Below are 16,251 nucleotides of genomic sequence, written 5' to 3' on the forward strand. Positions count from 1 at the left end.
GGCCCCAGTCTGGCTGTAAAAGGGATGGTCTGCACAGCCCCTTTGAGTACTTAAATGAACTGTTATGTCCAATGAAAGTAACCAAGGGGTTGTACATAATGGCATAAAGAGTCGGTGTGGGGGCCAGTTGTCCCGACTTCACCCCCATGCCACGTGCTGTGCTGAAGAAGTGGAGAAAAGCCACCATCGCTATGGCTAGGGCACCCTTTCCACAGTGCAGAAAGGAGCCACTTTTTGAAAGGAGCCACTGTCCATAGAAAGGACAGATTGGGGCTGTGACATGTGGTTACTGTAACCTTGATCTGGTGCTTCCAGAGGCAGCATGGAGCCACCCCTTAGGGCCTGTCTGTTGAGCCCCCAGGTTTCCTGTTGGGTCCGAAGAAGGTATAAAATAACCTAGGAATTTTATCCCAGTTTGCCTTGTGGGTCAACATTTTGAAATCTTCTGATGTTAGGACAGTACCTCCTAGCTGAGATAGAAGAGGAAGCTATGATGAAAGAGTTCCTTCCTGGCTTATCACAGTATACCCATAGAAAGGGTGTTCAGTGCTCTGTGGGGAGCATGTATGTATTGCACTCTGGTTTCTCGAGTTGTCAGAAGGTATGTTCAATGTTTGTGGCTGTACCTATGATGGGAATAGCCTCTGCTACCAGGAAGATGGGCTCTAGAATTTTTGTCATCATGACAGGTGTTTTATAGAAAAGCATACACACTGGTGGCTAATGACCTCCATGTTAGCTGGACAGTGAAAAGGTAACTAAATAAATTATATCCCACTTCTAATTACCAAAAGACACTACTGTGAAGAAATAAGGGATTAAATAAACCCTGGAGTAGAGAAGCCAGTACAATTTCTAAAAGGGTATAAGTACCCCACTGAAAAATGAGCAAAAAATATCCAAACTCAAATCCAGAGTAATCGAACCCTGGAGCCAGAAAGCTAGTAACATTTCTAAAAGGGTAACAATACCCCACTAAGAGTTATGCAAATGTAAAAAATAAAATCATAAAATGATATAAAACACTAAAGGTTTCGACACCAGTCTTCCTTAGTGGCCTGCAACCATTTAAAAAATAATATATCTGCTCATCAGCTTCCACAATGTGTCTGTGCTCAATTCAAAAGCAACATATGTTAGCATATGCTAATACAGCTGCCTCAAAAGTTTGAATATGAGAAAAAATGGGACAGACTATAACACACAAAGACACACAGACACAGAAACAAAGCCTTGTTTGTTTATTTATTTATAATTTTTTAACCCTTGTACATATTTGCTTTAAATTTGTTAAGAACCCATAAAACTTATTTGTCTAGCACTGGTCAAGATCCATCAGTTCAGGATTTCATCCTATTATTGTTATAAAAACAATAATTTGTAGGAGTTTGATCATATTCCATACTTGCATTTTTGAAGGAATTCATGCCCTGCAACACAGTTATTCATTGCAGTTTGCACTCCTCTGAGTGATTTCTTCTTAAAATGCGTATTCAGGGAAACTGCACACAGTAATGTGTAATTGTTGGAAATAATGGTCAAAATTGCACTCTTTTAGGAAAATTGAATACAAAATTGCATATTTCAGGAGAATCACACAAATGTATGTACATAGCAGATTTTAGGGTGATTTTAAGTGTTGAATTAATTCTTAGTGTCCTTGAAAAATCACATTTAAGACTATTAAAAGTCTCAGATTTCAGGGTAAATTAAACCTTAGATGGGGGAAAAAAACCAGAAACTGAAAGATGCTCTAATGAGGCCCTGGGTAGGAAGAGAAACGTGTCTTAGTTTTAATCAGGATGGGAATTTTGTAGCCTTCTTCATATTGGACTGCAACTCCCAGCAGTCCTAGTTAAAATAGTCGATATCAAAGAAAACTGGAGTTACAGTCCAACAACATCTGGAGGGCAACACAATCCTCGTACCAGTTTTAAATGGTGACAAAACAAATTAAGCTTTATATATTATACTTATTATATTATATATATTTTCCTTACCCCCCCCCCCCCCGCACTGCCTGCATGTTAGGAGGGACAAGTATTTGATCACCTCCAATGAGGAGAGGCCATGATAACATTTTTAGTGCTTCACACCAAAAACAAGGTTTTTGGTGTGAAGACATGGAGACAGAGCCAAGTTGATATAAGACTCTGCCACCCACAACCTCCTGCCTTTTGAATTTTTGACCCACCCGTCTGTCTCTAACACAGTATAAGTTTACTGGTTGCTTCAGGGCTGAGTAAGAATTTCCACAGGTTTTTTTTTTGTTGTCTACCTTACACTGTGCTTTGGGGACTTGGAAATTGGCATAGGATGGTGTTTTAAATAGGTCAATGGCCAGGTAGTGTGGTGGAGAAAGGAGGAGTTCAGTGATCATCTAAGGCACCCTTTTGGTGGAGGACATGCCTCTGGAACTGCCCTCATGGGTCAAGCAACTAGAGTGGTGAGGAAGGAGGTTGCCCTTGAGGCTGGCCAGGGGATCTTGCCCTCCACTGAAGTTCTGTGACTTGGGGGTTGAATCCTCTGGTAGGTCTTACAGCAGTTGGCCAGCTGGGGAGCAACCCAGTTTTTGATTCTCCTTGGGGCACAGGTGTTTTGCCAAAAGGAAGCGGTGGTGGTGGTCTGGGTGAAACCAACTTCCTCAGCTCATCCCACATTAGGTTGTTCCCCTCCTTTGTTTCACTTTTCAAGAAATGAGTTTAAATAGCTTAAATAACGTTGCCCATTTTTAATCCCAGGTTCTGTGTGTGATCTCATTATTTCATGAGTTGGTCATCAGTATTATTATACGGAGGTTTTACAATCATTGGCCTAGATCCTATTGTTAGTCCCAGCTAAAATAGAGCCATTGAATCAACTGGATTTACTTGTCTGTTGAGTAATCATTCAACTGTTGATTCAGTGCATCTACTCTAGTTGGGACTACTTAACAAGATCCAAGTCATTATCTTGCTCATCTACAGCAACAAGTTATGGCACTACTGGGGCTAAGCTGCTGTCAGTAGAAAATGTGATGTGATGGAAAATATAATTGGTGGGAATATCATATGGAAAGACTGCTCAGTTTATATTCATTTTTCAGTTGGGTTCATGACTTTCCCAAAGAATAAGATGCTGTATGTTTTCTTATCGCATATGAGAAACAGGAAAGGTCTGTTGAATCTGAAGACAGGTGGTGGAGAAGTAAAAGCAGACACTCCCACCATTGTCATCACAGTGACTGCTGCTGCCTCAGTCCCAGTCTCATGAACATCTACCACAGCCTTGTGGATAGCCTGGAAATAGAACAATAGAATTATTGTCTTCATATGACATGGAAAAAAGCCTGACTATGATCCCCCCCCCTGCTTTTTAATAAAAACGTATAAAGACTACAGGGACTGAGTTGGGTCTTCAACTGTGATGGTGACAAAACTACCAGAGAAAGAGGAAATAGGGTTCAGAATCCTGTTGGTATTATATGCATGCTCTAACTTCTTCTTCTTTTTTTGTCTTGCTAATGGAATTTAAAGTTTATTTCCTGAACTTTAAGTATCTTCTAGTGCCCATGTAGCCACAAGGAAGAGGGACCTGCCTGCATGAATACCCTTCCATACCATCTGAAGTGAGGAGAACAACCACAACATCTTGATAAAATGCAGGCCTATGACTAACATCACTACCCTTTTTTCTTCTGCATGATTTTTAACACCTTTGCCTGATGAAGAAGCCAGTGGGGATTTGAAAGCTTGCAACATGTATATTGCCCATTTTGGTTGATCCAATAAAGGTATCACTGTTTTGTGGATTTTGGATGATATTTGTACTTCCCTTACACATTTTCCTCCCATTGCAGAGTGGCTCCATTCAGTTAATAGGTGTTCTGCGAATGTAACATACCTTACAACAGTAACTACAACCCTATATCAGGGACAGTCTTGTTTAATCTTCTGTCATTCCACTTTTTCAGTTCTTAAAATGTCCCAGTTTCTCTTTCTTCCTTCCACTTGCCTCTTTATTTTCAGTTTACTTCAGTTGCTGCAGTCTGAGTTCAAAGTGCTAATACAGCGCGCCCGCGTCATATGCGGGCGCGCCTTACGCGGCTTGAGCATACGCACTCAAGCTGTGGGGCACGCGCGGGGCGGAAAGGGCGGTGCGTCCCATTCTATTGTTTACAATGGGGCTTGAGCATAGGCGGAATTCGCCTTACGCGGAGGGATCCGGAACGGATCTCCGCGTAAGGCGAGGGTCCACTGTACACTGAACTCAGTAGAGGGAACAGAGAGGAGGGGATGGAATATTGCCTTTCCCAGTAAGCTTAGGCAAAAATAAACTGCTGTAGCCTCTCCCAGTTTGCCTGTTCTTCATCATTAATAACCTTTGGCATCTTGATCACATTCTGATGTTACTGGACCACGTGTGTTGTGGTTTCTATCTGAGAAATGTTGCTGAGTATAATCTAACATGCAGTTTGTCCTGTAACTGTTCATCAGTGATTTCAGAGCATTACTTGATTCACTAGAATTGCATTGTGCATTTCTCATTATACAACAGGGCAATAAATTAACACATTAGCAGACATGCAACTCATTGTACACCTTTGGTATACAGAAGAAGGGGAGGTATACAACAACCACTGCCTAAATCTGCAAGTACTGTTTTACAGTGCACATGCACTGAATAGGATTTTGGCTAGAATTTGATTAACCTCTGTATTTAGAAGGTAAATGAAGATAAATACAAAAAGAAAAGGCAGCTATACTTTGGGGGGAAGCTGGATACTCATTGTTAGAATGATGCTCATTTGCCAAGAGGTAATTCTTTTTCATAGGAAATGACATGGCAATATTGGGCACTGAACTTACTTTAGTAACCACCAGTTTCCCTTCTTCAACGATTCCAGATAGATCAGCATCATGACCAAAGACATGTGTCACACCCAGTCGCTGGAGCAAGTCTTTGACATCATAGGATGTAGAGAGAGAAAATTTTGGAATATACAGACGTACTTCTCTGATTAAGAGAAAAACATGTAATGTTATTTAGATCTCATCCAGCAGTGTAAATGATATTTGTAATGTCTGAGTTGCAAAAGTCTCATGTGTTCTTTGCATATCTAATGCTCAGCTTTCCCTGTGTGACACTGGGGACTACACCACATATACAACTGGCACATATAATGTTCTAGTCTTTCCAAATCTCAATAGAGTTAACACCAAGAACAAATATGAGGAAACGTCATAAAAATTACATCTTCCATTGGTACTTCTGGGGTTTGCTGGTTCTTAGACATGTATATGTTACTGCACAACCACTATCTAATAGTGGTAAATATCAGGCAAACATTCAACACTACCAGTCAGAAATATTTTAAGGAATGTAAAGGGGGAAAGTCAGAAAAGTGTCTATAAGACCTAAAGGAGATAAGAGCCATGTTGAAGAAAAAAGTTTGCTGAGATGCAGAAAATGTTGTAAATTCCAGGTGCTTTCAGAGTAAGTTAAACATGTGCAAAATATTCTGAGCCATGTTTCAAGGCATCTTGGCATGTTCTGCTGATATGAGAACAGCTAACACACATAAATAAGATACAGAGAACAAGTGTGAGATACATAGTTTGAAAGTAATGCTTGTTCCTTATAGTTGTATGTATATCATAGCCTTTTGTTTCTCAATTGCTGAACTTGTCCCCACATCACTATGTTGTCATGTAAAATGCTGAATTCAATCTACTATCAGATGTCATTCCTGAATCTGGAAGTTCTCACAAACTTCCTTTCAAATTTTACTGATGTAAAATGTGAGCTTAAACCAATTCCTTTCACTACCCTTCAAAACTATATTTGCAGTAGTTAATAATGAGGTGGGTTTTTTTTTTTTTTACAAATTATTGAAAAGGGACAGAGAAATTATGTCATTGTCATTATAGAAAGCACTCAGCTATTATCTGATATATATCACATAGGGACTATTAGAACATATCCAATTTTGCCCTTAAGCTAATATCTGTGTATAAAACAAATGCTGGAAGCCTCTGTCTCCCTCCTCCGCCCCCCGATTTGTTATGCTAGAGCTTCCAGCATCTCTAACGACAGCCATTCAGTATGTACTGATGGGATTTGTAGTCCAACAACAGTTGTCAGATAAAATTTCCACAATTTAAAAATAGCATACAAAAAAGGCTTACGCGTATTTAAAAGTTTTTTCCCATTTGGACAGATGTTCTTTTACCAAACCAGCCTCCACATGCTGCATTTTCCCTTCATCTGGAAGAATGAACAATGCTGAAGCATCTCCTTTGTATGGAATTTCCACCACTGAGCAATTAAGATTGTCATCGTGCAGAAATTTGTAATAGTTTCTTTGGAACATCATGTTGACTTTCACAGTTGTGTTTGCATTTACAAAAAAATCTTCTTCCCGGATTGATTGAGTGTTGAAAGGGTTTTCCCAGAATGCTTAGGATACAAAGAAAAGACAACTGAATTGTGTGAAGACCAATGTTCAGATAAACTGATGTGTTTATATTTGTGGCATATAGAATCATATGACTGCAATGAACATGACAGCTAATTTTAAAAATCTGGGATCTTAAGTATATGGAGTCTAAAAACCACTTAGGTATCAGAACATGGTTTGGCAAAACCAGTAAGCAATAAAGCCACATTTTAATGGCTGAGATATTCATTGACACAGGAGTTGAGTGCTACAGCTTCCTCCCTGCTAGGATTATAACTTTATCCAATGACCCTTAACAGTTGAAGCTTCAAGTATGGCTTATATTTTTACTCTGTAAGTAACCACTGAGATTAACCACCATGAGGAATGTCTTAGGGGTTGGACATGTTTAGCTTGGAGAAGACTGAGAAATGATATGATAGCGATGTTTAAATACTGGCAAGGATTTCATGTAGAAGATGGAGTGAGCTATTTTCTCTTGCTCCAGAACTAAAACACAAAGCAATGGATTCAAATTACAAGAAAAAAGATTCTACCTAAACATTTAAGAGGAACTTGACGGTAAGACTGACAGTCCCTCAGCAGTTCTTTAGACTGTATCCATGCATGGCATGGGGATGGGTTAGATGGCCCTTGTGGTCTTTTCCAGCTCTATGATTCTATGAGATTAGAAGGCTGATTTTCCTTTTGGAAAAAAAAATTAAAATAAAACAACGTATGTGAAAATGCTATGTACATGAGATGTACTGATGACATTTTGCCCCAACCCCTTCCATGATGACACCCTTCCAGTGCTGCATCCATATGATCAGGGGCATGGCGTGCTGTATAGCCCCTATATCTACAAATTTAATCTACTTCTGATAATAAGAACACAAAAGTACACACATTTGATTCACTGTGCTCCAAAACACATTGTAGAAATAATCCAGTTTGAGACTGCTTTAAGTGCCCTGGCTTAGTGCTATGTAATCCTGGGAAGTGTAGTTTATTGTGGCACCAGAACTCTCTGAAAGAAAAGGCTAAATGTTTCACAAAACTGCAGTTCCCAGAATCCCCTAGCATTGAGCCAGTGTAGTTAAAGCTGTCTCAAAATGGAATTTATTATTATTATTATTATTATTATTATTATTTTGGGTAGTGTGTTTTGGACCTGTGTCACTCAGGGGAGAAACAAAAATCTGATTTTTTCACCCAAGTCTGTTCAAGGAACCTCCAAATCAATCCAAGTTGGATCAGGATCCAAACCAAATTTTGTGTTCATTTCCCAGTCCTAGCATTTATCTTTTGTAAAGACCAAGTTCTCATTTTGGCAATGTAAATAATTGTCCATGAATTGTTCAGTGGGTTGAATGAACATTGTCACTTTCTTATATATTTCTTAGTTATTAATCTCCAGCTTACCTTTAAAGAAGATGTAGTTAACAAGAACCATTAGAGTGTTTGGATCCAAATTCTGAACTACATGAGTTATTTTCCCATGGGTTTTGTTCTCTACATAATCATTTATCTGTTTTTCAGCAACAGCCGTATTCTGGAAGTTGGAAGAGAAGCCTTCGGAGTCATATAAGGTTTTGGCATCCTCCAAAAACTTAGGCTGAAGTTTTAAGGATTCTTCTATGAACAAGGCGTTCCCTATGTTCACCTTTGCTTTGTTGTTTGGCCGATTAAGCATATGGATGAGATGGTGGAAACCTTCATGGATCTCCTTGTCTTCAAACTCTGACAGGTTAAAAGCAAGTCCTTTGTGAATCTGAGTTTGAGTCTCTGATTTAGCACCAAGGCTGAGCATTGCAAAAGCTGTAGAAATGCTCAAGGGAGAGAGAAAAACATTTTTTCCAGCCCCATCAGAAGCAATTTGCCTGTACAATGTGAATGCAAAGTCAGCATTACTGGGAGCTATTTTGTGACACTTTGTTGTTTTGTTTCCCTGTTCCTCTGCCAAAGGTGGATGCTGATGTTCAGTTGAATTTCCATCATTCTCCTGATCATCATGATGTCCTGAGAGGTGATCACAATGAACATGAAGGCCAATCAGGAAGAAGAAGAAGAAGAGGCAGGAGATGGGCTTCATTATTACTTGAAATTGTTCTGCTAAAAAAGTCCCATAGAAGACATAAGGGGGTTATCAATGCAGTCTATATATAATGACTCAAGCTGAATCTGCACTGCAGAAATAATGCAGTATGATACTGCTTTAACTGTCGTGGCTCAATGTTATGGAATTTTGGGATTTGTAGTTTTGTGAGATAATTAGCCTTCTCTTGCAGAGCGCTCTGGTGCCTCAGCAAACAACACATCCCAGGATTCCATAGCACCGAGCCTTGACTGATAAAGTGGTGTCAAACCGGCTTTTGGGCGGGCTATGGAGTTGAGACTGCCATGGTCGCCTTAGTTGATGATCTCTCTCTGGGCATGGACAGGGGGAGCGTGTCCCTGTTAGTGCTCTTGGACATCTCAGCGGCCTTCGATACCATCGACCATGGTATCCTTCTGGGACGCCTGAGGGAGTTGGGTATCGGGGGCTCTGCTTTGCAGTGGTTCCATTCCTACCTCTCGGGCAGATTCCAGATGGTGGAGCTGGGGGACTGTCGCTCCGATAGGAGGGCCCTGACATCTGGGGTCCCTCAGGGAGCGATTTTGTCCCCTATGCTATTTAACATTTACATGAAGCCACTGGGAGAGATCATCCGGAGACACGGGGCGCGGTGTTATCAGTATGCTGATGACACCCAAATAGTCTTCTCTGTGTCTCCGACTGATGCAGTAACTAAGGATGGCATCTCTCCTGTAAATGCTTGCTTGGAGTCGGTAATGGGCTGGATGAGGGAAAACAGACTCAGCCTGAATCCAGAGAAAACGGAAGTACTGGTGATTGGCTCTCCTGGCCCGGGTAAGGAAATTTTTCCACCTGTCCTAAATGGGGTCATGCTCCCTGTGAAGGACTCTGTTCGCAGTTTGGGGGTGCTTCTGGACTCATCGCTTCACCTTACTGCTCAGGTGGATGCGACGGTCAGGAGCACCTGCTATCAGCTTCGGCTGATACGCCAACTGCGACCCTTCCTTGGCTGGGGGGGATCTTGAAACTGTTGTACATGCTCTGGTAACCTCTCGATTAGATTTCTGTAATGTGCTCTACATGGGGCAACCCTTGTACCAAACCCGGAAGCTTCAATTAGAACAGAATATGGCTGCTAGGCTGGTTACTGGATGTTCTAGGGCCAGCCATATAACGCCAGTCTTGAAAGATCTTCATTGGCTACCTATTTGCTTCCGGGCCAAATACAAGGTGTTGGTTATTACCTATAAAGCCCTAAATGTCTTGGGCCCAGGGTACTTGGAGGGCCGCCTCTCCCCATATAATCCGCCCTGCACACTCAGATCAGGTGAGAGACATCTATTAAGAGTTCCAGATGCTCGTTATGTATCAACTCGGAGGGCTTTTTCTATTTCAGCCCCACAGGTCTGGAACTCCCTCCCCAATGAGCTCCGTACTTCCTCCTCCCTTGATACTTTTAAGAAGGATCTAAAGACCTTCTTGTTCTGCCAGGCTTTTCCCCCATGAGCCTTGTCTGTCATTCTTTCCCCTTGGCAGTTTTATGTTGTATTCCATTCTACACAGCCATTTGCATGGGGAGCTGTTTGGTTGTCTATTGTTGTTATTGTTAATTGTTGTTATTTGCTGGGGGTACTGGGGTTTGTGATGTTTTTAACTGTTTTTTATCTCTTGCTGTGCACCACTATGATCCTTGGAATAGCAGTGTGTGTGTGTGTGTGTGTGTGTGTGTGTATATATATATATATACACATACTATTTCTTCAGTGCAAATGCAGCTTCAGAAATAATTGATTGAGTTGAATCATTATTTGAGTCCAATGACACTTACTTCTGGCTAACTTAATAATAATAATAATAATAATAATAATAATAATAATAATAATAATAACAACAACAATAACGTTCATTTATATTTCCCGCCTCTCCCAAGTATCGAGGCAGGATTACAGCAATAAAATAATACAATAATACAAATACAATTGATAAAACACTAATAATTTTAGCCAGTGTACCACCTCTGCACACCCTTGTTGCTTTGGTTCAGGAGTGCAACTCTTTTGTAACATCTCTTGTGTATATAGCTTGGGTCCAGGCTATTTGAAGGGATGCGGTTTTATTTTGTTTTAAAGAGTTTTAAAACTTTAACGTTTTATAATGTTTTATAATGTAATGTTTTTAATTGTTTGAATTGTTTAATTGTTTTTTAAACTTGTATTTTGCATGTTTTATAATGTTTTACCTTGGACTGTTTTAGATTTGTAAGCCACCTTGAGTCCCTGTACTGAGAGGAAGGTGGGATATACATAAACATCATCATCATCATCATCATCATCATCATCATATCGCTGTTCAAGAGTAGTGCTGTGAATTAATTTATATAAAAAGCTGGGTTCAATTTTTTTCTGTTAGTCCCAACTAGAGTAGAGGAATTGTAATTACTGGATTTACCATGCTTGATTCACAACTCAACAACTGATTTTGTTCCCATGGAGAAATCAGCCTGTAACCAATGGAAGGACGAAATACGGTAATCATTACCAGCTAAGGGATTGCACAGATAGCTTCCTTTTTAGCATTGTAAGCTAACCATTTTTGCTTGTTAAAGAGCAACCCTTTGTGATGCTGCTGTTCAACGGTATTCTGTTTTGTTGGTGAAACTTATAACAAACCCTTGAATATCATAAAGATTATTGGGCCACATTTGGGAAAGGTAATTGCTAGATCTTGGTTTTGGGCACTTTAAATTAGTGATAGAGATACAAGATGGTTAGATATGGTTGGACGCTATTCCAGACTAGGTCCACCTTATTTACCTGTCTCGCCCCCCTTTCTCCCCCCCTTTTCCATCCTCTATCTGGACCCTGCTATAATTTCTTCACAATCTTCTATTGATTTTAACGGTTATTTTACTATTGTTTTAATGTCTTTCTGGTTTAATCTCTTTTTAGTATTACTATTTTTTATAGGGGGGGGGGCATAGTGATTTTTAGAATTTTTAATGTATCTCGTTTATTGTTGTAATCCACTTGGACTCCAAATGATTAAGCGGAATAAGTAATAATTAGCCTTGATGAAAAACTGCTTTTAAAACTTGTAAGGCAGAAAAGATAATGAGGATAATTTTGAGACATACATTATCCCTTTATCATGTTTGCCTCCCAAGCCCTAGAATCGCTGTAAGACACCACTTCCTGGAGGAGTGTATCAGGCCTAAGTTACCATAATGGGATGGGTGGGTTGAGTAGGAAACATGTCATAGTTCCACCTTTGGAACTTTATATCTCCAAACCAAGACTTGACCAGTATATCCAACTCAGTCTAGCTCATAAAGAGGAGATAGAGAAGAAATGTATTATACTACAGAATTTCAGCAAATCTTACAGCACTGAAGTGGGAAATGCTAATGCTCGCTTTGTCATTTATCAGCATATAACCAGCCTTAAATAAATTATTACTCTCAATTAACCATTAAACAAAGCAAATATGGATGACACATGAGGGATGAAAGTAAACCATGATGCAATGGATATATTGCTCTGTTTTGGCACATATTGGAGCCATCAGTCACGTACACCTAGTCTCCTCCTCTTAATAAGGACAGTCTCTTTTTTAGTCCCACTGCATCTTTGATCTATTTTACTTTTTGTGGAAATCGTGTTTCCATTTTCATGGACAGAATGTACAGCTGGCATGATTTAAGGTCTGGGCTTCCAGCCAAGTATTCAGGTAGCAGGTAAGCTTCAGCGAGATAATGAATAACTGTAACATAGATTCATCTCAATCAGAAGTGGCAACAGTTTGGGTCAGGACTATGAATTGGATCCATAGATACAAATCTTCTAGAGATATTATTTCCCCAGCACTGCAATTGCCACCACACTTCTGCCAAATCTGGCAACTGTAGTGCCTATAAGATACCCAAGGTGCCAGCATCCTTAATGTCAGAAAACCATTTGACAACTCAGAGAAGATCATCTTTCTTCTTTGCAATTCTGTCCTGAAAGTCTCAGAACACTCGTCATTGACCCAAGTAGCTATTGTGGTGCAAAGGAATTTCAAGAAAAGTTGGAAAGGGATACACAGAAATTCCTCTATCAGCAAGCAACTACAGAGATCAACAAAACATTGAGATCTGTACTGCATACATAGCATAGCATAAACACTCTGTCAGCAGAATATGCTATGACTCTCCTCTTGTCCCCATCCAGACTTATTGTTTAGCCCTTCAGCTCCCCCTGGGCATTAATGACTGGTGGAGAACTGAGCAGGATCTGTGAATATCTGGCTAAGGGGCTGTACAGACCACCCCTAAGGGTGGCTACAGCTGCTCTTTTGTGCAGATTGGGGCTGCGGCAACTACATGTCATAGCCTTGATCTCGCTTTCCATGATGCAAAAAGAGACGCAAAAAAGCAGGGCTTGACAGACCTACCATTAAGGCCACTTGGGGCAGATCAGGGTGTGTCATCCTGACTCACTCCAACCAGTGTGATTCCGTGGCTGCTCCACACAGCACGTGGCACCATGGTGCTCCTCTGGTGCTGTGTCTACTATGCAGTGCCAAAGGAGCATGGAAAAGTGGTGTGCTGGTGGCTATGGCACCCTTTCCAGGGTACAAAAGGAGAAATTGGGGCTGTGCCATGCATCTGTGCAGGTAAGGCGACTGCAGGCTGCCCTCAGGGGTGGTCTGTTCAGCCCCAAAGGCTCCTTTCTGTGCTGTGGAAAGGCGGTCATAGCGTGGCACTGCGGCTTTTTGGCGCAGCTTGGTGCTATATCATGTAGATGCAGTGTGAGAGAAGCGCCCGATGCTTGCGTGTTTGTGTTGCAGCCCACGGCATCAGGCCAGCTGTGGGCAGATTCGGGCATGCATTGTGTAGACCATGTCCTGACTCCAACCCCAGGCTGGCCCAACATGCTGATCTGTACAGCCCTAAGTCTTCATAGCCCATGCAAACTAATAAATCATTCCTTAGTTCAATCTTCTTTAAGCCTCACCATATGTAATTGTCTCCATCTGGCAGCAGGATATATCCAGCTGCTTCTCTGATTCTGATCTCACCAGCCATGAATGGCCAAGGAGATCATAGCAAAACAGTGGCCTGGGGCAGACCATCCCAAAATGGCGGCTTGGCAGCGGCCTGTATTCCTCAGAAGGACGCGTAGCCGCCAAGCTGCATGGCACTCCCCTTTACTAAAACCTGGAAAAAATGGGTTCTTTTTAGTTGCCGGACAGTCATCAGGAGTGCAACCATGGCGCACTTCTGATAATGAACGCGCACAATATATGGACGCTGTCACCCCTTATGTCAAGATGGCAGCGACTGTGTGGAAGGGATACTGCCATCAGGCCGCCGCCATTACATACTAGGGTCCAACATGGAGGTTGCTGCACAGTCCAGAACCCCAGTTATCATTTCCACCATGCCCCTTTTGGCATATCTGCTCGGGGCAGTGATTCCTTTGGGAGGTTGATTTTATCATTGTAGATGTCGGAATAGAATATCAGCCTCCATGACAACCAAATAAAGACAACCATATGAAGTGCACTTATATGCAGCATGTTAGTATAAGATTTGATCTGTATACACATGTTAAGAGCAGTTTCCTTTACAGGTTGTATAAAAATCCAAATCATCTTTAAAAAAAATTCTGGCTGCTGCCACACTGCAAATTAATGCAGTTTGATGCCGTTTATAATGCTCCCACGTATGGCATCCTGGATCTGTACTTTGTATGGCACCACAACTCTCTGACAGAGGTTAAAATCTCACAAACTACAATAACAGAATACCATAGCGTGACCCATGGCAGTTTAAAGCCGTTCAAAACTGCATGATCTGCAGTACAAAAGTAGCCAAGTGTTCAACGAAACAAGTTTCCTAAAGTAGAATTATTCTTTAAACATTTAAAGAGTTAATGAACCTAGTAGCACAGACCTGTGTGCTAGCTTACAGATATCAGAATGTATTGCTAATGCAGCCCTTTCAGGTTTTCTCCTCGTATTGTAACTATCTTTTTTGACCAGTGCAGGGTAGTTTGTGTGAGAATAAGGTAAATTCCAAGGTTCATACTGTTTGTGTACTTTATTTGTTGCTGTTGTTGCATGCCTTCAAGTCATTTCCATGTATGGTGACCTTAAGGCAAATGGAGATTTCTGAGGCTGAGATGTGTGACTTGCACAAGTCACCTAGTGTGTTCCAAGGCTGAGCAGGGATTCCAACCATCTTTAGAGTTTTAACCCAACACTCAATCCCTACACCCTTGTTGTCTACCTACTACTTTATTAGGGCAATCACAAAAACAACAACAAAAAGAGCATAAAGTTTCAATTTTTAAAAAAGCTTCAAGACCAGAATCTTAATTAAGCGCAGATATTGTTAAAAAAAAAAAGGGGGGGGGAGATGGCATTACAGTCCATAGTCTGTTGTATCCAATGGCTTGAGACTATAAAGTCAAGCCACCAACCAACGGGCATGGGCCTGAACTATGTGTGGAGCCTTCCAGGGCAAAACATAGCCCAGCTTTGGAAAAAGCAAAACAGAACAAACATCCCCCCCCAGCCCCTTACACATACTGTATATAGACTTTTCAAGTTTGTAGCAAGTATAGTTTTTTTGTGGTTTTTTCAGGCTATGTGGCCATGTTGTAGAAGAGTTTGTTCTGACGTTTCACCCAGCATCTGTGATGGCAAAACTTGGCTGCTGCGGTGAAACATCAGGAATAAACTCTTCTGAGAACATGGCCACATAGCGAAAAACCCACAAAAAACTATGGATGCCAGCATGAAGCCTTCGACTTCACTTTGTAGCAACTGTTACAGGAAACCCAGGAAACAGTAATGCTGCCTTGATGAATCTGCCATAAAAATGTCTTGGAATGCCTTACACTCTAGAAATAACCATTTGACACCACTTTAACTGCCAGGCTCTAGCCTACAATCTGGGATTTGTAGTTTTGCCGAGCCACCAGACTCTTGGCAGAGAAGGCTAAAACCTGTGAAATTACAGATCCCAGGATTCTATAGGATGGAGTTTCAACACTTAAAGGCTGCATCCACACCACACAAATAATCCAGTTTATTGCCATGGCTAAATGCTAGGGAATTCTGGGGATTTAGTGTTGTAGTACCAAGCTCTATAACAGAAAAGGCTAAATGCCTCACAAAACTACAATTCCCAGAATTCCATAGCATTAGCCATGGCTGTTAAAGCGGTGTCAAACAGGATTATTTCTGCAGTGCAGATGCAGCAAATGGATTTCAGACTGCATTTTCCACTGAGTAGTGCACCCTTGGAGGAAGAAAGCAAGCCTGATATCTGAAAAAAAGATAGGAAACAGAATCACACTGACATATGCCATTTCCCCCTTTTGCAGCAAGAAACTTAGGGCTGAACATGGCCCCTAAGGGGCAGCCTGCAGCCTCCCCTTCAGTGCTGGATCAGGGCCACAGCATTACATGCTGCGACCCTGACCAGACATTTCCATGGTTAAAAAAGGACCAAAAACTTACATAACTTACATGGGTCTTACATAAGGAGGAATATAAATCGAAAAAATAAACAAGTAAGTAATCTATGCAAACATCATGCCCATTCCCCCTTGAATCATCTGACGAAATGGTGTACAGGTAGCCATAATTGTCCACTATTACCAGGGACAAAATGTAGGACAAATTTAGACCAAACTGTAGGACAACTGCAGGACAAAACTCAGCCCAAAATTTAGGACATTTAAGGTTCTCCATTTTTCTTAAA

The 16,251-nt window shown here is 41.1% G+C and overlaps 1 protein-coding gene across 4 annotated transcripts in view; it reads right to left on the minus strand.

Annotated features, from left to right (window-relative positions):
• Positions 1–3,051: 3,051 nt before the first annotated feature.
• Positions 3,052–16,251, minus strand: part of LOC121923896 (alpha-1-antiproteinase-like) — a 60,592-nt gene continuing 47,392 nt past the window's right edge. The window contains exons 1-5 of one of the 4 annotated variants that reach the window (XM_042454824.1): positions 11,860–11,945; positions 7,844–8,533; positions 6,168–6,438; positions 4,848–4,995; positions 3,052–3,278 (exon numbers count right to left, since the gene is read on the minus strand). In XM_042454824.1, coding sequence (XP_042310758.1) covers positions 3,075–3,278; positions 4,848–4,995; positions 6,168–6,438; positions 7,844–8,513 — 1,293 coding nt within the window. In that variant the 5' untranslated portion in view covers positions 8,514–8,533; positions 11,860–11,945 and the 3' untranslated portion in view covers positions 3,052–3,074. Of the gene's footprint in view, positions 3,279–4,847; positions 4,996–6,167; positions 6,439–7,843; positions 8,534–11,859; positions 11,946–16,251 lie in introns of those variants that run through there. The other 3 variants (XM_042454840.1, XM_042454832.1, XM_042454848.1) reach the window with 3 other exon arrangements.

This window comes from Sceloporus undulatus, chromosome 1, assembly GCF_019175285.1.
Source record: "Sceloporus undulatus isolate JIND9_A2432 ecotype Alabama chromosome 1, SceUnd_v1.1, whole genome shotgun sequence".
In the NCBI taxonomy this organism is placed as follows: Eukaryota; Metazoa; Chordata; class Lepidosauria; order Squamata; family Phrynosomatidae; genus Sceloporus; species Sceloporus undulatus.